The 24,475-nt window shown below is 37.3% G+C and overlaps 1 protein-coding gene across 1 annotated transcript in view; it reads right to left on the bottom strand.

Annotated features, from left to right (window-relative positions):
• NAV3 (neuron navigator 3) overlaps nucleotides 1-24,475 on the bottom strand; it is a 1,098,011-nt gene that overhangs the window by 181,487 nt on the left and 892,049 nt on the right. The window contains 2 exon segments of the mRNA XM_043966554.1: nucleotides 8,106-8,489; nucleotides 10,935-11,043. Coding sequence (XP_043822489.1) covers nucleotides 8,106-8,489; nucleotides 10,935-11,043 — 493 coding nt within the window.

Genomic DNA, 24,475 nt, shown 5'->3' with positions numbered 1-24,475 from the left:
TTCTCAGCAAAGATACTGAAGTATAAGGAGGGATTTGCCATTTCCTTCTCTATCTCATTTTACAGATGAAACTGAGGCAAACCGGGTTAAGTGACTTGCTCAGGGTCACAGAGCTATTAAGTGTCTTAGGTCACATTTGAACTCAGAAAGATGATGAGTTTTCCTGATTCCAAGTCCAGCATTCTCTCTACTGTACTGCCTAGCTGCCCATGGGTTTATTAATGTCACCTAATTTTCTTATTTTGGCCCAAAACTAAATGGATTATGAGAAGTCTTTTAAGACCTTATGACATTATGTAAATCTCTATTATTAGTTATGACCAACACAACATCCCCTTACAAAATATCTTGCAAACCCAATTCTTATACTACGTTTTCATTCACAATCTTTTTTTTTCAAGTTGTGAATGTACAGCCTAGAAATTTACTTGAGAATAATGTTCTAGCAGTAATTAGAGACTAATAAACTACAGATGTTATCAGGTTCTCCCCTCTCTGATGTTGCATGTCACCACCTCCACCATGGTGGGGTCCCACCATAGTAGATAATATTAAGATATCTAAATGTATAGAATGACTTTGATAGTCTGGGTGTGGGTGGGGGGTGGGGCAGGGAATATGTTACTGAAAGGATTTTACTGAGCATTGATAAAGGGAATTGGTAATCACTAGAAGCCACAATGGGATCTAGGAGAATCAAAAACAACTTTTTTTTTTTTTTGGCAGGGCAATGAGTGTTAAGTGACTTTCCCAGGGTCATACAGCTAGTAAGTGTCAAGTGTCTAAGGCCAGATTTGAACTTGAGTCCTGAATCCAGCGTCACTGCTTTATCCACTGTGCCACCTAGCTGCCCTAACTTACTTCTTAAAAAAAAAAAAAAAAAAAGAATGCTACACTCAAGAAAGGCTATATACATAGCAAGGCTCCAGACAAAATCTCTCTGCATATCCTTCATGGATAAATAAGGTGGAGAGAGAAATTATACTCACAAAGGTTCAGAACTATTTGAATAAACAGGGTAAAAAAGGCTTTTAATGTTTCTGTATCTGTTAACCAAGAAGGAAGCATCTAGTGGGGTCAAGAGGAATTTGTCTTTGACCTTTTCCCACTCAATTTTTTTTTGGTCAATAACTTAGATGAAGCCAGCGATGGCATTCTTATCATATCCGGAGATGACCCAGATTTGAGGTCAGTAATACACTGTTTCTTTCTTCACTGATCTTCAACCACATGCTGTTTTTTGTGCTCTAGTTCAGTGGTTTCCTTACATAGAATATACCTTAACTATACATGAACCAAGAGATTCAACAGAATTGATTGATATGAGACTTTAAAAATAATTCTAAAATATTTTTATAAAATCATAACATACAATATTGCTCCCCATATGTAAATATATGTTAAATGCAAATAATTATAAGCAGATATAATTTCAATTTGAAATGAAAATTTTCATCCTACTATCTCAATTTTTTTTTCCCTTTATGGATAAAAAAGAAACGGACTGTATGAACTGACTCAGCATGATCCTTTTAAGTATTGTTAAATTCCAGTTCTTCTAGCACAGGGAATTTTATTCTATAGAGCCTTTTTTCTAACCTGTGCCTTTGAAATATCATGTTACATTTCAGTCATAAGTCACATCTCACTAATGTAAGTCTAAGCAATACTTGCGGGGTCAAATGAATGTCCTTCTGCTAAACTATCTAGTTCATCTTGTTATATAACACATGGTCCCCTCATTCATGTGTAGATTTTGCAGACACATTTTATTGTTATCTGATTTGTTTTGTTGTTGCTTTCTTGTTTTGTTTGGTTTTGTTTTCACCAGTGAATCACTGGACTTTTCTTTTTTCCATTTTTATATATGTGATGGAATACTAATGTGCTATAAGACACGATGAGCTGTTTCAGAAAAACATTGGAAGACTTATATGCACTCATGCAAAGTGAAGTGAACAGAACCAACAGAATACTGTACACAGTAATAGCAATACTGTAAGGATGATTCACCATTAAAGACTTAGCTACTCTGATCAAGAGAATAAGCTGAGATAATTCCAAAGGACTCATAATGATAAATGCTATCCACCTCCAGAGATGAACTCTGGGTGCACATTGTAACATACTTTTTTTTAAATTTTATTTTTCTTGGACTCTGTGTGTGTGTGTGTGTTGCAACTTGGCTAATATGTACATATGTTTTGCACAACTTCATATGTATAATTGATATACTATTATTTACCTTCTCAAAGGGTAGGGTAATGGTGAGAGAGAATTTAGAATTCGAATTAAAAAAAAGAATGTTTCAAATGTTTTAAAATTTTTTAAATATGAAATTATTTGTATATATCAAAAATTCTGTATGAATAAGACTTGTTAAATAATAACAAAAAGAGCTAGCATGTATATAACATATTTAAGATTTACAATGAGCTTTGTGAATGGTAATTCATTTGATCCTTAAAACAACTCTGTGAGGTTGTTATTATTATTATGCCCATTTTACAGATGAGGAAACTGAGGCAGAATGATTTTTTTTAAGTGCCCAGGGGTCACATGCCTAAGTCTCAGGCAAGATTTGAATTCAGGTCTTCCTGACTGCAAGTCCAACAAACTAAGTGCACCATCTAGCTGCCTAAGTATGGAAGAACAACTATTTCCCTAGAAGTCAGGGATTCAATCAGAATTGTTAGATTCGCTAATGATGGTTTCAGCCCACTGATGGGGTTACATTTAACATATTTAGAAAGATGTACTATTGGCTCACTGAAGTTAAAAGTGACCATGGGCTCCTGAACATATTTCTGCTGCCAGGGAGTCTCTACTCATCCAGATGGTGTAGATGGTCTAGAACCTAACTTTTTTCTTTTGGTGGTGCAATGAGGGTTAAATGATTTGCCCAGGGTCACACAGCCAGTAAGTGTCAAGTGTCTGAGGCCAGATTTGAACTGCAGTCCTCCTCAATTCAGGGCTGGTGCTTTATACACTTTGCCACCTAGCTGCCCCTAGAAACTAACTTCTTAAACTGTGGGTCATGACCCATATGGGGCTGTGTAACTACATGTGGGGGGTCATGAAAAATTTAGCTATAGTAAGAGGATATTTATACGTATTTTACATACCTATATACCCGGAGTCATGTAAAAATTTCTTAGGCAAAAAAGGGTCCTGAGTGGAAAAAAGTTTAAGAAGCCCTAGTCTAGAAGAGGCTACACATGGGAATAAAGAAATTCTCAATCAGTTGCATATAGTAAGTCTAAAGCAAATAGGAATAGGGATAAGAATAGGGCCGGTGGTTTTATTGGTATAAAGAACTCCAGGGGGCAGCTAGGTGGTGCAGTGGATAGAGCACCCACCCTGGATTCAGAAGGACCTGAGTTCAAATCTGGCCTCAGACACTTGACATTTATTAGCTGTGTGACCTTGGGCAAGTCACTTAATCCTCATTGCCCAACCAAAAAGAGCCACAAAAAACCAAATCAAAACAAAGAACTCCAGATATGGATATTCCTTCTATCAATACATGTTGGCACCTTTTCTTTAACTTAGAATCTTAGAGATTTTCCCTAGGGCTCTAAGTACATTCATGACTTCCCCAGGGTCACATATCTAAAATGTGTCAGAAGTGTGACTTGAACCCATACTTCCCCAACTTCAAATCACACTGACCTATACATAATGAATGTTGGTTTGAATGTATTATTAATGACTTTTAAAAAACTATTTAATGATTAGGATACAGGATGAAGTTTGAATTTTTCCATTATATTCTTAGCTCTACTGCTAATCACTGTAGCTCCTTCAGATCAGTTCCCATTTTACCCAATATGCAATTTTTGTCACCAATTTTCTAGTGTTTCATTTTCTTCTATAAATAGAGGTTTTTCAAAAAGGTTTTATAGGCCTTTCCCCAGCTAATTCCTAATTACTGACAAGTACCATCCCCAAGCATTTAAAGTAATTAAAGAGAGAGAATGAGATAAGCCTCAGCATGCTTCAAAAATTCTGAATTCTCAATGCCTATCAGCTAATTTTTTAAGGTCCAGCTAAAACACATGGGAAAATTCAGGCTATTTATTTACTCCCAATTACTGAATAAGAGAGGTAGCAGATTTTGGTGGTTAAAGAATTGTCCTCAGAGCCAAAAAGATCTGAGTTAGAGTTCAGTGTCTGAAATATATTAGCACTGTGATCCTGGACGTCACATTCAAACTTTTTTTTTTTTATCCCCAAGCAATGCTTTAACTATAGAATTCGCCATCCCATTGGGACTGTCTGGAATTTGAAAGTGGAATTGTCCATCGGTCAGGGAGTATTTGCACTCACTTTCTTATACTGATAAAATTATAGGTTCACATCAAAACAAAACAAAAACCTAAGGAAGGGAAGTTAACCAAATAAAAACAAACAAAGAAACAAAAAAAAAAACCCTAGGTATCTTCAGATGCTTTTGAGTGCTTTTGTCCTTTAAAAGCTAAAACATAAATTTGGAAATTAGAGAAAAATGACATTTAATGTGGTACTTTATGTGTTTCATGAATTGCAGCCCAGATTCTTCTATGTCTCATTTTCTTGTTTGATGAAAATACCATCAATGTATTATGAGAAGTCTCTTAAACTTTTCTTCCCACTTTCTAATCCTAAGGCTGAAGCAAGGGTCCATGTTCTCTTGTTGCCAAAAATGACACAATGAAAAAAAAAAACAAAAAAACTGGCAAGCAATGAATTAGAATAGTACATCCTGAATCTTCTTCCATCATGTAACTAACTCCGAACCACACTTCACTGGGGACTGGCCACAACCTTTCTGACCATGTCTGCTCTTCTTTGGCACAAATAACAGGACTGTGAGGTCATTCTTAGAACTTGAATGTTCTCCATGCCAGAACAAGGCCCAGATAATACATGCCACTGGCCCTCTAAATGTTCTAATAGTCACATAATCCATTAAACTATAAGTTCTCTGAGGGAAGGGACTCTCTTTTGCCTTTTTTTGGAACTCCAATGGTTGGTTGGCACATTCTACATATTTAATGTTTTCTGACCAATATATCATAGATGTCTTCTAGTATCTGTACTGATGTTTTCAGTCTGGACACTGCATTGATTGTGATTTGGTTTGGGTAGTTATTTTTCTAAAAATATAGAATTTTGGAAAAAATCAAAGGGAATTATTATCCACTAATGCTGGAGACAAATTAAAAAAGGAATCATAAGGAAGGAAAAACTGTTTAAAGATTAAAAGTTAGAATTAGCAACCAAACACTGAAGCAAATAGTTAGGAAGTATGGAAATGTCAGCCAATCTTTCATCGACTATAGTAAAAAATATCCTTTTTTAATATATGGATACCTACAGAATCTATTTTCCTGCACTCAAAGATATATAGTTTTGGGAAAATCTGTATAAGACTACATGTGTTTTGGATATTACATACATACAAATAATTAATCTGCAATTTAAGTGCTTGCCTTGCACAATAAATTCTATGAAAGAAAAGCTATACAACATTGCTATTGACCTCAAGGAGCCTAAATTAGAGATAAATAGTACACAAATCATACTACTAGTATATAAGAAGAATATAAAGTCCTATGAGATGTGAGGAGGGAGAGGCAGTGTCTATGACTTATGCATATTACATATCCATTCAGCTGCCAAATCTTGTCATTTCAACCTCCCAAATGTTGCATTTATTGTGCTTGATGGAAAATCTCACATCCTTCCAGACACAGCTCAAGTGCTGCTTTCTACATGAAGTCTTTACTGATTCCCCATCCCCAGCATCCTCCTTCCCTAGCTATACTACATTCATTCTACATATACTCATGTAGCTCATGTAAGCTTTGAAGCAGACTTCTCCCAGGTGTCCTTTCCATTGTTAAGTCAGGTCCCCAGATCATAGCTATGTATATCTTCTCTATTCTCCACTTAGAGTTCTAGAGATACTCCTAAGGGGTAATGGGATAGATTTTTTAAATATATGTGACTCGGGGGCAGCTAGGTGACACAGTGGATAAAACACCAGCCCTGGATTCAGGAGGACCTGAATTCAAATCTGGCCTCAGACACTTGACACTTACTAGCTGTGTGACCCTTAACCCTCATTGCCCTTCCCCTTCCCCAAAAACGTATATGACTCAAACCCCAACCAGTGTACTTCCCTTCCAAGATCATCAATTGAGAAACATATACAGTAGCCTTTGGTCAATATTCTTGACAGAGGATCAGGTAACCTGTGCTATATCCTTGATTCCCTAGGTTCTATCTATTTATCATGGAAACATAAAACAATCACTAGGGTTTATGAGTGGACTCAGGGACTGAAAGTAGCATGGAGAAAAATTGTCATATACTTCGTCTAATGAAAACACCTAAAGTTTAGAGCGAAGTCAAGGGTTAGATCATTGTGGCAGTTAGATTATTTACAATATTGGTTGATCTAAAGAAACATTATCCTGGATAAATGTTCACTGAATTTTTGTATTTCTCAAAATGGGGAGTGGAAGGTAGATTTTTGAAGACCAACAGAATACAATCTTTGTAAATCCTAATAAGCTGGAATGATTGTAAATATGAGCCTGGAAAAATAAGTAAAGTAAGAGTTTTCCAAAGATAGGCTACCCACCAGAAGGTTGGCCACTAGGCAATCAATGTTTTGGATCACATCAACTCATGCAGTTGCTGTAGGTATTGTTGGACCATGACGGTGGGAAGGATCATCCTATCTCCAGTTCTGCTGGATTTCAATTCATATTTAACTGAACCTTGACCTCTAACTGAAATAAATATTTCTGACTGGTATGCTAATTCCTACAAAGGAAAGTTCTATCATCTTCCTTGAACAATAGTTTAATAGTTAAACAACAGGAAAAAAACAGGTTAATGAGAAACAAAATGCATCAACATCAGGAGAGAATAGAATGACACATTTTAATCTCAAAGGATCTTCCTTCATGTCAAATTTGAGATTCCTAATTGAAGAATTCTCCAAAGTATCTGTTGCACGAGACAATGATGGACAGCTTCTGACATGCCAACAAAGAAGAAATTGCGCAGCTCAGCAACTCCTCCTGTCTGCTTCCTATGTCCTTCACTACAAAAATCTGTCACTTAAACACAATAAGAACACTGGAGATGGAATGGAGTGGGGTGTGAAGAATTAAAGCTCATAGCTCAATTAATATAAATTAGCACAGATGTTAAAATGCATGAAAATTTATTTAATAGCATCCCTTTCATGAGTAAACAGTAAGATTCAAACATATAGGATGATGGGAGCATAGGTCCAGAGCTAGAAAGGACATTACACCTTCTAGCTTATCTTCATGGAAAACGATGATTATGAAATAGCTACAATTTGAACCAAGGTCCTCTTAGTCCAAATGCAAATCTTTTCACTGAATCATATTATATATCTGCAGCTACCAAAAGGTGCTCATATCCACAACTATCACATACACCAGAATTCATCATTATTTTATATGCAATTAGTCTTACTGGGATACCTCTCCATACAAGCTTTTGTAACATTTTATCATTTGGTGATGAGTGAGATGAGCAGAACCAGAAGAACATTGTACACAGTATCATCAATATTGTGTGTTGATCTACTGTGATTCTTCTCACCAATGCAATGGTACAGAAGTGTTCCAGGGGACTCATGATGGAAGAAGATCTCCAAATCCAGGAAAAAAAAAAAAAAAAGAACTGTGGAGTATAGATGCTGAATGAACCATACTATTTCTTTTGTTTTTGGTGCTATTGTTTTTTCTACTTTGAGGCTTTTTATCATTGCTCTGATTTTTCTCTTATAACATGACTAATGCAGAAATAGGATTAATGTTATTGTGTGTGTGTGTGTGTGTGTGTGTGTGTGTATATATATATATATATATATATATATATATATATATAACCTATATCAGATTACTTGCTGTCTAGGGGAGGGTGGAGGGAGGGGAGGGAGGGAGAAAAATCTGAAATTGGAAAGCTTGTATAAACAAATGTCGAGAACTATCTTTACATGTAACTGGAAGAAAATAAAATACTTTTATCAGAAAAAAAAAAAGATTTTATCATTTGGGATTGATGGGACTTACCCACTATTGATGTCATCACTTCTCAGGCTCTTCCCAAGGATGTCACCATCACTCATGTAACCACCAACATCGACTTCAGAAGTCATATCAAGATCACTGCTTCCTTTCTCATTCATATCAATCTGGGACATGTTTCCAAGACGAGAAACGGCAGCCCGACGCAAGGGTGTAGTATACATGAACCTGGAGGGGTCAGTATGGATAAAGCGGCTGGTGCTGCTCCTAGGATAGCCACCTCCCAAGGATGGAGCATCCCCTGCCTGGAGGCGAGGACTAGCTTGACCCAGTCTCCAGGTCATTGGTGTAGATCGACTTGTCAGACTTGGTATGCTTCTTCCATTGACTTCAGTTGTCACTGTGGTGTCAAATGTTGTCTCCAGGGTGCTGAACCAGAGAAAAAGAGTTAATTGTGAGTTACTGAAGGAGGGAAACAGTAAAAGGATACAATAAGAGTAAACAAATGATTTTTCCCCCATCCTAGAACTTTAATTTAAAACTTTGTGGCCACTTTGGCTCAAAAAACTATCACTTTGTGGACAAGATGATGATGATGACCCTCTCTGAACTAAGAATGGTATGTCTTAGACATGAGACATCATTTATTTGATCACTGAGCAACATAGAATATTTCTGATTGTTTTGGGACATAAATGACACTCATAGTATCATTTATTCAAGGCTGGAAGGGACCTGAAAGATCATTTGATCCAACCTCTTCTTTTTTTTTTTTTTAATGAAGAAACTGACCTAGAGTGGTTGAAGACTTGTCCAAGATCACACAGGTGTGCAGAGGTGAAATTTGATGCTGACTCTCAGTTAACATCGCATTTTAGTTGCTCATTTTTTAGATTTTTAAATCCAAATATGACTATCCAATCCAGGGAAGAAGGGTGCAGATGATAAATGACTTTAGCTCTATTTCTCCCCAGGAAGTCAATAATTTCCTCCTGGATACAATATTATGCCATTTTACTTCCTCCCCAAGCTGTAAGATCTTAAGCTCTTCACCCAGAGCCTCCTCCTCAGAATTTTTCTAGGGCAAACATTGTATTGCAATTCATGATTGTGATTAAGTAGTTTACATCACTACCCATATAAATATACTTTAGCCAAAACCAATGCCACTATTGCTCAAATGTTTAATAAAGGTGGTAGTAGCAACAGGTGAGATTCTCCGGAAAACAGATGGAATGAGACATTCCTACAGGAGTTTGGACAGAAGTGGGAAATGGCTGACAAATACATTCTGAAAATCTTCAATACATGTATCATCAGATTTTTCAACATTGTAAATAGCTAATTTTGCATCTGGGGCAATAATAAAAATTCCAACTTCAACCCTAGTGGCCTGGAATGCATATTTAATGTATTTGCTGTTCTCTTCAGTTCTATTCACCCAATGTCTCAATTGAATCACCCTTATTTGTGACTCTGTTGTGTATTTCCATAACAAGATACTAAAGTCTAGTATAAGTGATAACACTTTTAAATTAATTTTCATTTTTTCTTTAAAAGATAATGGAATGAATTAATTTCCTATCTTTTGGGCAGAGATTCCCTCAGGAATGTCAAAAGAAAACATTAATTCTTTTTTTTTAAGTTCCTCTTATGACCCTAAAGTAGGCTAACACCAGACAAAAACAGACACTGAAATGTCTTCAACTCAGAGCTGCATTGTTGGCATGATAGGAGACATTTTTAGTCAGATCTCTACCACATCAGCTAAACTCTTCTTTCTTGGTTTCTTTTTCAGGTTTTGCTTCTTCTCTTAAAAGATGGGGAAGCTTTCTGTAAGACTTGATTGGTCCAAAGGTCTAAGACTTTAGTCACTGGCATGGCTTCCCTACTAACCCATATTACAAAAAGACCAGGCCACCAAAAATCCGTGTCCCTTGGACATGAAAAATGTCTCACTGCCAAGCACGTCATCAATCCCATCTGACCCAACATACCACACTAATAAGATGTTTCCATATAGAGCTGAGACAGGCTGTGCCTTTCTGAAGCACTATTATATTTTTCCGAGTATTTTTTTATGTTCTTTCTAGGTAAACTTCTTTTTTGTTAAGTATTAGATAGGCAACAAGTGTTTCATTTTGTTCCATTCCCAAATGTGATCTATCATGATGGCCTAAGACAAGTCAGGCTTCCATTAAATGAGAGAATTTGTAGTTTTCTGAGAAAATATTTTTCACATTAAGAAAATATAATGTGGTAAAAATATGAAATGACATGAGGATGTACAACTTGCAGTGAAAGGTACTGTTGTACAATGGTTTCAGTACATGTTTCTGTAACCCCATTAGGATTTTCTTGGCAAAGATATTGGAGTAGTTTGTCTTTACCTTCTCCTGTTCATTGTTCAGATGAGGAAACTGAGGCAAACAAAGTTAAGTGACTGGACCAAGGTCACACAGCTAGTGTCTGAGGCCAGACTTAAACGCAGTAAAATGAGTCATCCTGACTCCAGGCCCAACAACTTTCCTAATGAAAGGTATGTCTCCTTTAAAAATTAATTTTGAAAGGTTATTGGCCTTGTAGAAGAAGTAGAGATAGCATACAAAGGGCCAGGAGCTGGTGGAGACAGTTTCCACACAACAAAAAATAACAGAAACCTTCACACATTGCAATAGCAAAATGACTTATGAAAGATAGTAAGATTGTTATCAACTCTTGAGATATTCTTCCGTTTTCTCCATTAACATAATAAATTACTATTCTTTGTCTACATATTAAATTTTCCAACAAACAAAAGAAGTCTTGGGGTTTTTGTTGAAGTCACTGATTGAAAATCTTATTTGCCCCCATGACTGTAGAACTGAATGAAACCTGTGGCTTATCTGAGTCCCCCGAAGACTAGACATTGTCTCTTCTAAATTCTGTCTCAGATCTGCTATGTTTTTCACTGTTCTCATTCTTCTCGTTTCTGGGTCTTCCCCTAGGGGAAAGAAAAATTAAATTAAATTAAGATCTCTACAAATAACATAATACCCTTCTCAAAGAGTTGCACATTTATCTTTTTGATCTGTTCCTTTTTGTGAAAATTAAGCAAAGAGAAAAGGAAATCAAAACAACAGGATGTTGTAAGCCAGAGGCCATAAATTAAACATGAATGAAAATACAATGTAATAAAATAGCAAAGGTATTTGTTTGTATACAGTTAATAACAAAAGGACGTCTCAGCTATGAAACCCTCTTCACTACTAAAAGAATATTATACACATTTAGACTATTAAGTATAGATCACTCTGTGACCTTATGATTTGTGATTGTAATCCAGGGATAACATGTTGCTGAACATAATTTACAAACCTTAAATGATCTGGGCCTAAATTATATTCATGATGACCTAAACAGAAGCACACTATAAGGACAACTGGGATAAACTGATATTCCTCAGCAACTTTGGACTTCAGCTTTGGCCAACAAGAACTGCACTGTCTGCCCCCCAGTAGGCACTTAATAAATGCTTTTTAATGATAATTTTATTCATATGGGACTTAATATGTGGCAGGTACTGTGTGAAAACTTTACAAATATGTCAATGAATCCTCATCATAAATCTGAGAAAGTGTTATTATTATTCTTATTTTAAAGTTGAGGAGACTGAGGCAGACAGAGGTTAAGGGATTTGTCCAGGGAGATGCTGCTAGTAACTATATGAGGCTAGATTTGAACTCAGGTTCTCCAGATTCCAGGCTTGGGGCTCTATCCCCTCCTACTTGAGGCCCTAGCTTGACACAGAAATGGGCCTGTTTCTTGGGCCTGTCCTGGAGATTGGCATCGACTCTCTAATCCCTTTATTCATTTAGACTTACCTCCATTCTAAGACAAAAAAAATAACAAAGTTGGAAAACTAGGGAGGCATTCCCTCACTAGAGGATATAAGGGATTAGAGCAGCCAAAACATGATAAGAGTCCAAGACTTCTTGACCTGTTTGTTTATTTTACATGAATCTCCTTGTCAGATGGACAAAGCCAATAGATCCCTTCTCAGTATCACATTTTAAATGCATAAAATACAAAGAATTACAAGGGACACCAGTTGTATACACACACACACACACACACACACACACACACACACACACACATACACACACATTCTGTATGTTGTTGTTCAGTTGTTTCAGGCATTTCTGATTCTTCATGACCTCATTTGGTGTTTTCTTGACAAAGATACCAGAGTTATTTTGCGATTTCCTTCTCCAGTTTATTTTACAGATGAGGACACTGAGGCAAACAGGGTTAAAATGACTTGGCCTAGGTCACACAGGTAATAGGTATCTGAGGCTGGATTTGAACTCAGGAAGATGAGTCTTCCTGACTCCAGGCCTAGCACTTTATCAACCATATCACCTAACTGCTCTTTCTATACTTGATGTGTTCTGTATCACCACTGAAATTATATATGTGTGCGTGTCTATATGGACGTACATACATACATACATACATACATATATATATATATACTATATATAGACCTCATTATATACTATGACAGTTATATGTGTATATATATGTAAATAGGTATAATGTATGGATGGATGATAGAAAAAGAAAGAAAAAAGGAAGGAAAGGAAGAGGATGATAGGTAAAAAGAAAAATAAAGGAAGGGAAAGAAAGGTAGATGATAGAAAGATGAATGAAAGATAGAAAGAAGAAAGGTAGATAGATGAAAGAAAGAAAAGAGAAATAGAGAAAGAGAAAGAAAGAAAAAGAAGGAAGGAAGAAAGAGAGAAAGAAAGAAAAGAGAAAGATATATTTCAAAGACCCCAGGTAAAGAACATCTGTGCATGGTGTGTGTGTGTGTGCGTGTGTGTGTGTGTGTGTGTGTGTGTGTGTGTGTGTGTGTATCTAACCATTCAATTCAAAGTTATGGATCATTATAATGGAATCAAAAGCCATGCAAGAGAACCATGTGCTCAGATTACAAAACAACACAACCAGTGGATCTGGAGTCAGGAAGAATGGATTCAGATCCTGCCTCAGACACACACTAGATGCCTGAAGCTGAGCAAGTCACTTAATCTCTGTTTCAGTTTCCTCATCTTTAAGATGGGGATAATAACAGAAACTTCCTGCCAGGGAAGCTGTGAGGAACACATGAGGTAAAATGCAAAGTGCTTTGCCAACCTTAAAAATGGTTGCACAAAAGCATGCTATTATTTAATGTAAGAAAGAGAAGTACTACATCTTTGATATGGCAAAATGGTGGTGAAATGGTGATTGAAGAAAATAAGGCAACAACATATATAATGCATAACAAATTGCTTACCATCTTAGGAAGGGGGACAGGGAGGGAGGGGAGGAGAACATTTCAAACTCAAAGTTTTATATTAAAAACAAATGTTGAAAAGTGTCTTTGCATGTTATTGGAATAAAGTACTCTACTGGAAAAAGAAAAAAAGAAAATAAAGCAACAGAGAAGAGTGCTGTTTTGTTTTGTTTTAAATTTAGGCATAAGGAGGGAGCCTGCCTACATGTGTTTTTTTAGTTATCTTTCCACAGGGGATGGTGCAAGATTTATATGTAATAGACAAATAGACAGTCATGTATAGTAATGTATTATGTGTAGTCATGCATTATGTAGACATAATGTCATGTATCAATCTAGGGAATTCTAGTGCATTTGAGATGACTGCCTGTAGGAAAGAATAGAAATCCTCAGTGTATTCTCATTCAAGGACTCTGGGTACCATGATTGTGCCTGAAAAAGCAGGCTTCCCCCTTCCATCTTCACCCTGAAATAAGAATAAAGCTGTGATCTCAAAAAGGGAGAATTGAGCAACACCTTGAGGGGAGAATGTCAGGTGGGGCAAAGTCATGAGTGAACAGAAGAGAAATGGAAATAGGCCACGCTGGAATCCCACCCTGAGCACTATTGATGCCCCAAGAGCCTCCAGAGAGTAGCTACTACAGTGCCTGAGAATGAAATCCTGGGAGAAACAAAACAAAATAAAACAAAACATATACCTTCACTATGTAGAAGCCACACAGAACATCTATGCATAGCATGTGTGTGTGTCTCTAACTGTTCAATTCAGATGGGATCAAAAGCTATGCAAGAGAACCAAGTCCTTAAATTACACATTAGAGCACAGAGACATCAGGAATGTCTCAAGCTAGCCTTGCTTCTAGGAACAAAATTGGTGACCTTTTTTACTTCTCCATGCCTTATATAGCTCTGATTCCCATCCTGAGCCTTGTTCCCATTGTTCATTTCTCTAAGAATTTGTTCACTTTCTATATTTGCCACTGCTGCCCACCCCTCCCCCCTCCAGGGCCCTGCCCCATCCCCAACTCAACAAAGGAAAAAAAAAAAAAGGTTTCTCTAAGATATCATTCTTTGTGTGTCTCTGGGAGATCGAATGCAGATATGAGGGAGGCTATGATTGACCGGGTATACAGAGGGAAAAAAAAACATAATTTTTCTAATCACTGAGGCTACCAGCATGGGGCCTGAATTGAACCAAAGAGGTTTTGTAAATACATATTACTATACATCTGTAAAAGCATGGAATTCCTTTCACTAAGCAAGATATGAAATAAACCAGCAATTTTCTGATGAAAGGTTGAGTGAGGGAGCAGAATTTCTACTTGGCTGAGGCAATGCCTCCATGTAAATTCTCTTCCCAAAGCCTTTGTTGGATAAAAAAGAGTCCTATCTCCATGAGGGGTGGAGCAGCAATTAATAAATGCTTCTTAATAATGATGATTATATTTAAAAACCCTTATACAAAACTCCTAATTCAATCCTTTCTTAATCATTTACAGTAACAGAAGGCACACACTTTTTTAAGGAAGCTATTACATAGTCCCAAGTAGAAACTTAAGTTGAGACAAAAAGTGGAAAGGAAAGAGAAGAATACGGTATGAGAAAAGCCACTATATGTAAAGTTAAGAGATTGTTAGTAACTTTTGGGGAAAATTGTAGTCAAATTGTGGGGTCAAGATACAGATTACAAGGTGAGAACTATGTGTCACAGGAGAGAGAGGAGGCAACTTGTATAAATGATTTTATCTGGGAGTTTGGCAAGGAAAAGGAGGTATGATACAGGAAAAGAACTTAATGGTCTGACAGAACTAAGTGAAGTATGGGAGAGATCTTGGCTTATCTGTTGGCAGCAGGGAAGGAACCAATTAATAGAGATTGAATGTCAGAAAGAAATAGAGTGATTGAAGAGTTCAAGCTTACAGAAGACACATTAGTACTCCTCTATATGGCTTTAGTTTGTCAATGGCACTGTCAAAATGTTAACATTAAAATTGGATGATCTTTGTTAATATTGGCATCGAAATGAGAAGAGAAACCCAAGGTCGTGGCAATGAATGAATCAATGGATCAGTGAATAAAAGAATGAATAAATAAAAAGAAATGACCACAGATGTGATTACAGTTCTTAGGTTTTAACCAGAATCAAGACAAATAAACTTGGATTTGAAATTACTATATGCAGTGACTCTTATCCAATGGCATGGCAGATAACCCACAGAAAGCTAGAGAGGCTCAGTTATATTGCACCAGCAGAACCTGTGCAGCTGTTTTTGCAAAAGAACCCTTTGTAGAATGATGAGTTATGATGATGAACCACAAAAGATACAAAACCTAACAGTTTGTGTTTAATGGCTTAATTGACCAAAAGCCTGAGAAATTTTCCAGAAATTGAGAGCAATCTAGAAATACAGTAAGAATAATTGGGGCGGGGGGGGGGGGGGGCGGGCAGCTAGGTGGCACAGTGGACAGAGCACTGGCCCTGGATTCAGGAGTACCTGAGTTCAAATCCGACCTCAGACACTTAATACTTACTAGCTGTGTGATCCTGGGCAAGTCACTGAACCCTAATTACCCCACCAAAAAAAAAAAAAAAAAGAAGAATTGGATGGTGAGGTCTTCCAGGGTGGAGCCAAGATGGCAGAGGAAAGGAAGTGAGCTCTCGAACTCATGACATGATCACTCCAAAAAACATCCAAATAATGCCACAAGACAATTCCTGGAGCACCAAAATCCATAGAAGAATGTGCTGAAATCATCTTCTAACCATGGACAGCTGGAAGGTCAGAAGGAGGGAGCTGCTATGCTGAGACAGTAGTAGAGCCCAACCCCACCATCACCCTGACACAGATCCAGTCCCAGGAAGGCCTTGGCAGAGAAAAAACAAAAACAGAACCTCTAAATCAGCTGCAGTGCCAGTGTTGTCTGGTACTAAGATCACAATCTGGTGAGAGGGCTGAGCCCTTGGCAGGGGAGAGATTACAGAGGTCTATGCTGGTGCTGAGGCAGAATTTGGGTTTTTTACCCCTGCTGGGAACCAAGAGGTAGGCTTGAATAGCAGTGGCCCAGGTGGGGAAGGGGCATAGGCTCATCGGAGCTGACAACCACAACACACAAAGCTGGCTGATTAGCAAGTTGGTCTGGGGTCATCTACAGACCAGGGAACAGGCCAGGTGAATGAAGAACCTGATCCTCCTTAAATCACACCACCTGCAACCTTCTGAAGCTTGGGATATTGCAGCCTGGAAACAGTGCCCCACTTTAAGGAGCTAAAAGTCAAGTAAAAGAAAGGCATGATGAACAGACAGAGAAACGTGAGGATCATAGAAAGTTTCTTTAGTGATAAGAAAGATCCAAGCACCCTAAGAGGAAGATTTCAACATCAGGGACCCTATATCTAAAGCTCTCAAGAAAAATGTGAATTGGTCTCAAGCCATAGACACACTCAAAAAGGACTTTGAAGATAAAGTTAGAGAGGTAGAGGAAAAAATGGAAAGAGAAATGAGGGTGATGCAGGAAAAGCATGAGAAAAAAGTCAACAGCTTGAAAAGCCAAATTGGCCAAATGGAAAAGGAGGTACAAAAGCTCTCTGATGAAAATAATTGCCTAAGAATTAGGATTGAACAAATGGAAGCTAGTGACTTTATGAGAAACCAAGACACAATAAAGCAAATCCAAATAAATAAAAAAATAGAGGGCAATGTGAAATATCTTCTTGGAAAACTACTGACCTGGAAAACAGGTCCAGGAGAGATAATTTGAAAAATTATTGGTCTATCTGAAAACCATGATCAAGGAAAGAACTTAGACATCATCTTCCAAGAAATTGTCAGAGAAAATTTCCCTGACATTCTAGAAGCAGAAGGTAAAATAGAAATTGAAGGAATCCACTGATCACCTCCTGAAAGATATCCCAAAAGGAAAACTCCCAGGAATATTATAGCCAAATTCCAGAGCTATCAGTTCAAGGAGAAAATATTGCAAGCTGCCAAAAAAGAAAAAATTCAAGTACTATGGAGCCCCAGTCAGGATAGCACAAGATATAGCAGCTTCTACATTAAAGGACCGGAAGGCATGGAATATGATACTCCAGAGGGCAAAGGAATTGGGATTACAACCAAGAATCATGTATCCAGCAAAACTGATCATAATCTTTCAGAGAAAAAAATGGGACTTTAGTTAAAAAGAGGACTTTCAGGTATTAGTGATGAAAAGACCTGAACTGAATAGCAAATTTGACTTTCAAATAAAAGACCCTAGAGAACCATAAAAAAAATGGAGTTGGGGGACATACCTGGGGTCATGCAGTGGATGACTGTCTTGTGTCTGAGGCCAGATTTTGGCTGGGATCCCCCTGTGTCTAGGGTGGATGCTTTGTCCACTGTGTCACCTAGCTGCACCATGATTAAATCTTTAGGGTTAAATTGAGGTGTGAGGGGAATACACTGGGGGAGGGGGAAGGGGAGAGGTAGCATGGGATGAAATCCTACGTGAAATAAAAAGGAAAGGGCTTATGGAGTGGGGGAAGGTATGGGGGAGGAGCAGGGCCATAAATGAATTTTATACTCATTAGAATAGACTCAAAGACCTTAATCTCATCAGAGTTGGCTCAAGGAGGGATTAACACAGGCAATCAACTGGATGGAGCAATCTATTTAATCTGGGCAGTAAATAAGCCTAACACTCATCAGAATTGGCTCAAAGACCTAAATCTCATTAGAATTGGCTCAAGGAGGGAATAACATACATACTCAATGGGTGGAGTAATCTATCTAACCCTGCAGGAAAATAGGAGGGGAAGGGGATAAAGAGAGAGGGGCAAAAGAAGAGAGGGCAGATTGCGGGAGGGGATAGACAGAAGCAAATCCCTTTTAAAGAGGGATAGGGTGAAAGAAGATAGATAATAGAATACATATCATTATGAAGAGAATAGGATGGAGGAAATCAGTTAACAATAGTAATTGCAAAAAAGAGAAAAGGGGGGAAATTGTACAAAAAATATTTATAACAACTCTTGTGGTGGCTAAGAATTGGGAATCGAGGGAATGTCCATCAATTGAGGAATAACTAAAGAAAATGTGGTATATGATTGTAGTGAAATGGTATTGTGCTATAGGAAATGATGAATAGGATGATACCAGAAAAGCCTGGAAAGACTATACCTGATATATAGTAAAGTGAGCAGAACTGGGAGGACATTGTGCATAGTGACAGCAATATTGTTTGATGAGCAATTGTGAATGACTTTACTCTCAGCAATAGAGTGATCCAAGACAATCCCAAAGGAGTAATGACGAAGCATACTATCCACCCCCATAGAAAGAACTAATAAAAAGAGCACTTGTGGATTGTACATATATAACCTATACCCAATTGGTTGATGTCATGTGGATGGAGGAGGAAAGCGAGGGAGGGAGAAAAATTTGGAAATCTAAATGTTATGAAAATTAATGTTGAAAACTACCCTTACATGTGACTGGAAAAAATAAAATAAATGTTTGTTGCAAAAAAAAGTAATGTAATAATATGGTGGTATTAAAAATTATTAAGCAGATACCATTGGGTAGAACTTGAGTAAAATATAAAGCTAGTTAAGACATGGCTTCAACTTTCAAGAAACTTACAATCCATCATTTAAATTTGGAAGGAAATTTACAAATTAAAAATATAAAGCTATAACAATCCTATAAAGTACCTTGATGTAACCCCTTCATTTGACAGATGAGGAAATAGAGGTTCAGTGGAGATAAGCTCATTGCCCAAAGTCACACAAGTAATAAATAGTAGGCAAGGTTTGAAATTGCAATCTTTGACCCCAAATATATTGCTCTTTCCCTGGTAAGGCATTTCAATTTAATCCCTTCTCCATTTTACAGATGAACAAAATGAGACTCAAAGAAGCAGCAAGTTGTACAAGGTCATGTCATAGGAGTAGAGATATGAATCTAATTTTTGTATCTTTATATACAGTTCTCTTCACAAGACCACAGTTTCATTTACATCCCTAATCATAGAAGACTTATATTCTAAAAAGAGTGAGGGATGGTGAAAGAGAGGGAGAAGAGAGAGAGAGAGGGAGGGAGAGGGGACAGGGGAGAGGGGAATGGGAGGGGAGAGAGGGGATAAGGAGAGAGGGAGAGGGGGAAAAGGGAGAGGGAGAGATGGAGAAAGGAAAGGGAGAGCAGAGGGGAGAGGGCAGGGAAAGTGAGAAGGGGAAGAGGAAAAGGGGAGGGGGAGGGGAGAGGGAGAGTGAAAGAGAGGGAGGAAGGAAGAGAAGGATGGAGGAGGAGAGGGGGAAAGAGAATGGGAAAGAGAAGGGAAGAGCAGGAGAGAGAAAAGGGGAGGAGAGAAAAATTGAAGGAGAAAGCAAGGGAGAGAGAGAGACAGAAAAAGAGACAAAGAGAGACAGAGAGGCAGAGTTAGAGACATCAAGAGAGACAGAGAAGTTATCCTTTATATATCTTGTTTGTACATAGTTGTTTGAGAGTTTGGGCTCATTGTCTTTGTCTTTGTGTTCTTGGCACTAGCACATAGTGTTTGACACATAATAGGTGCTTAATAAAATCTTGGTAGCTTGACATGAGTGACCTTGAGATAGACAGAAAGATCTTGGAACAGTTGAAGGACTTTCCCTTTTTTCCTTTAATTCTTTTTTCCCCAAAAAATGTGATGATGAGGAAGAGCTTTTGAAAAAGACAGCATTGGTATGCCAACTGAGAAAAGACTAGAAGTGTTTCGTGTGTGTGTGTGTGTGTGTGTGTGTGTATGTGTGTGTCTGTGTGTCTGTGTGTCTGTGTGTGTGTGTGTGTGTATTGGCCTTCAGATAGAGAAAGCTTTGTAGAACACATAAAGTCTGTGCTTTAGGACAAAGATATCTCAATGTGGAGAAAGCTATGAACACCAGTAAAGGAACAGCAGTGGGAATTTCAGGAGAAAATGAAGAGGAGAAAGATTTTCAAAACTTTATCAAGGAAGATGGAGAAAAAAGCAACAGGGAGATAAGGGGTTTCTAAGTTCAGAAATGAAGAGGCCATACCTAACATAGTCGTTGAAATGTAATTAAACTTGAAAGTCTCTGTGCCCAGAGTAAATCACGTCCATTCTGCCCTCTGGATTCCTAAGCTATGTTCAGACATTTCTGCCACCTGAAAAGCTTGCTTACTAACTAAACATCAATTTCATTTCCCCCACGCCTGGGTTTATTTGAACCACTTCAGTGATGGGGTTTTCCCTTCACATCAAACTTAAGAATGTCATCTGTATTTCCAGTGATTCTATTTGTTCTGTCTTTTCTGAACATCCACTTTTATCTCCCTTTTAATTTCCTCTTGCAATCCAACAGGAATCTTAAACTCTTGATTTTCTCTCACTGAATGTTTTGTTAGCTTCTCCCACTCAAGACTATAAGCCTTTCATTCTTTTGATACCTTCCTATTTCTCCATTGATTTTCCTCATTATAATGTCTATACATTGGTGTTTCAGTCATGACAATCATATAAATGGAATCTTGGGAATGGTAAGCACATTTTTTTCCCTAACACTTATGAAGGAAAATACTATAGGCTGTACAATTCACACACCATCTTGCACAAGTGATAGCATTCATATTTAAGTAAAATAAAAATGTGCTAATGGCTTTTTAAAAAATAATTGAAAGCATATAAAAAGTCCCAAAAATTGCCAATTATATTAGGCATGTTAAATTTACATCTACATAATGTCTAAGAGAAACTTGGAAATAACTTACAAAGGAAAATTCTAATGTATTCATAAGAAATAAAAGTATAATTGATCACATTCTGATTTTCAAATACAAAATGAGTAAACTAGGAAAAGCGCATACCAAACATAGTTTACAATAATAACGTCAGTTCCTCTCAATCATATAATTGTTGTTCAGTTCAATTATGTCTGACTTTTTCTGAACCTGTACAAGGTTTTCTTGGCAAAGATGATGAGGTGGTTTGCCATTTCCTTCACTAGTGGATTATGACAAATAGAGATCAAATGACTTGCCCTGGGTCACACAGCTAGTGCGTGCCCAAGGCTTTGTTCAAACTCAAGTGTTCCTGATTCCAGGCCCAGCACCCTATCCACTGAGCCACCTAGTTGTCTGTGTGTGTGTATAGACATACACACAAACATATATGTATATGTACACACATACACATAAACTATTTTACACATGTATATAGATATACTCGAAATGATATTATTCATTAAAGTAATACTTTGATTATAACTTTATTTTTTAATATTAGTAATATAACAACTAAAGTACTTTAGTTTTACTTGTAAGTTTTTGTTTGTTTTGCTGCCAGTGGAAAACATTACTAAATGCTGCTGGGTTTTTTTTCTAAATTTATCAGAGTTTCCTACTACTTATTGGTAGCTCGTGCCACCAACATGGTCATCCATTTTCCTTTTAATTCCTCATCATGTAAATATAAATTAATTTTATAAGCATTGTCCTCTAATAGAAAGGAGAACCCTGTGTGAACCCTGGATCATGGGGTATTATTACCTATACAAATGAACATAAAATGTGCTACTATCTTGAGTGCCACAGCTTGCTGAATTTTGGGAAATAATCCTAGTCTTGTGCCCAATGGTATAGATCCCCACAGTCATTTATACAATATTTCTTTTTTTGTTTGTTTGGGTTTTTTTTTGCAGGGCAATGAGGGTGAAGTGACTTGCCCAGGGTCACACAGCTATTAAGTGTCAAGTCTCTGAGGTCAGTTATGAATTCAGGTCCTCCTGAATCCAGGGCTAGTGCTTTATCCACTGTGCCACCTAAGCTGCCCCCATTTATACAATATTTCTAAAGCATATCTCAAGAAGGCTATGAAAAAAAATGCTAACAAATTTTTAATCCCTTGCCCCCAATCCTTCTTCTTTAGAGCTGAAATACAGACCACACTTGATAACTATCAAGTATTACTCATGTTAGAAGAAAGTATTTGGGCTGAAGGAAAGCTTTCAAAAGACTAGTAAGAGGCCATTTTGAGTCAGACCTGTAGCTATTGAAAACATGCTACAGATACTGGGATTCTTGGGAATTTTGTAAATTTTGAATAATTTTAACATGAAAGCAGCTTTATTAGGGGATGACTCTTGGTATGATTCATCATCCATCACCACAGCCATCATGCTTATTGTTCTCTGCATAAATTCTCAGTGGGATTTGATTGCCGGCTCAGAAATTCAACCTACCTTCTGTAGGAAAAGAAAATGACAAAAAGTACATAACTGGAATATATAGGCTTTAAAAGTCATAAGGTGGGGGGCAGCTAGGTGGCACAGTGGATAAAACATTGGCCCTGGATTCAGGAGGACCTGAGTTCAAATCTGGCCCCAGATACTTGACACTTACTAGCTGTGTGACCCTGGGCAAGTCACTTAACCCTCATTGCCCCACCAAAAAAAAAAAAAGTCATAAGGTGTACACAACTACATTTAAAAGTTCTTCCTTGATAGCAATTCTCCAGAATCTTTATGCAAGGAACACAAGGAATAGGGTATCATATGCACATCCACCCACCAGTTGCTATCATTCCCATAGGGCAATTGACAAGGGCTGTCAGATGATAGGATTTCACTTAACATGTTGTAAAACTCCTACACAAATTCCAGAATAAGAAAATGTAAAATCCCAAAGAACAACAAGAAAACAAAAAATAATAATAAAAATAAAAATCCCTGCTACTTGTGAAGCAAAGATCAACGTAGTTTGCTATCATATCTTCAAAGCACAAGGGAAGAAAGGTATGAATTCAGAATAGCTCACTGGTCTTTAAGTTAAAAAGCCCTGTTTTACATACAACACAATTTATTAAAAGCAGGATACCACACAGAGTAAAATGCTGATGAGCCAAACTTCAAGTGACTCAATGTCTTGGTCAATTAAGATTTAAACCTAGTTTCAGCCATTCAGACATCTATGGAAGTGGAGCCCCTCTAAGGCAAACATTTTAAAAGCTGAGCAATATACCTATTTTTTCTTTGATAACAGTGGCCTTAGCTCCCCAGCATTCCAGTTCAGAAGGTTCCAGATGTTTCCTTAAATGAGGCTTCCTATAACTGAATGGAAGCTACATAAGAATATAAAAAAAATACATTGAGGACCCCATGCCTACATGTGGAAAATAAGAATCATTGGCCAGGTGGACTCATTTTTTTTAAATAAGTAGCTCCTAATGAAAGTGTGCTTCAAACATTTATAAATTATAAATATGGATTCAGAGGAAGTAAATTTATCTTACAAATATGCTTCCCTGCAAAGACTTCTAAATTTAGCATTAATTTCTTTCAAAACAGATTTTGTGTTCTATTACAGTGAGTTTGAGCACTGGTAACAGAAATGGCAGACCTGTATATAATATGTAATCAATAAGACACTATCCAAGAGGTTCTCAACCTTATTTGTGCTATAGATTCCTTTGGCAACCTGGTGAAATCTCTGGAGCCTTTCTCAGAATATTTTAAAATAGTTGTAGGAAATGCTTCTGTTAAGAGCTTGGTGAAAATAAAAATGTCATTTTTCTCATTCAAGTTCACAGATGCCCTGAGATCTATTCATTCAATACCTTCGGGGATTCATGGACCCCAGGTTATAAACCCTTATCCTAAATCAATAACCTTGATATCAGAATTTACTACTGAATCAAAAATGCAGTAGAATGACCTAGTTTAAAAAGTCTGAACACAGCACAACCACTCATCCACATAATTGTTCAAAATGTCTTAAATGTGCCCACTAGGGAACGTTTGCTGTCAAATTCTGAAAGGCATAGAATGAAACTGACAAAATTGATATCTGCTTTCCCAAATGTCTTACCAGGACCTGTTACTGTTAGTTGTCGAGAAGATAAGGGTAATCTGGGGAAAAAAATAGGACACCTATGGGTGGGGACAACAGATATCTATTGTCTTGCATTCTAATCAATCGATCAAGAAATATTTATTAAAGGTTTTCTCTGTCAAGCACCATGCTAGACACTTATGGTACAAGCAGAAGGAATGAAAAAATTTAAACTCAGTCATTATCTTTGAGAGTCCAAGTACCTATAATCCCATTTAAACATCATTTTT

This window comes from Dromiciops gliroides, chromosome 5, assembly GCF_019393635.1.
Source record: "Dromiciops gliroides isolate mDroGli1 chromosome 5, mDroGli1.pri, whole genome shotgun sequence".
NCBI lineage: Eukaryota > Metazoa > Chordata > Mammalia > Microbiotheria > Microbiotheriidae > Dromiciops > Dromiciops gliroides.
Note: the sequence above shows the minus strand (reverse complement) of the source record. Positions and strands in the feature narration are given on the sequence as shown.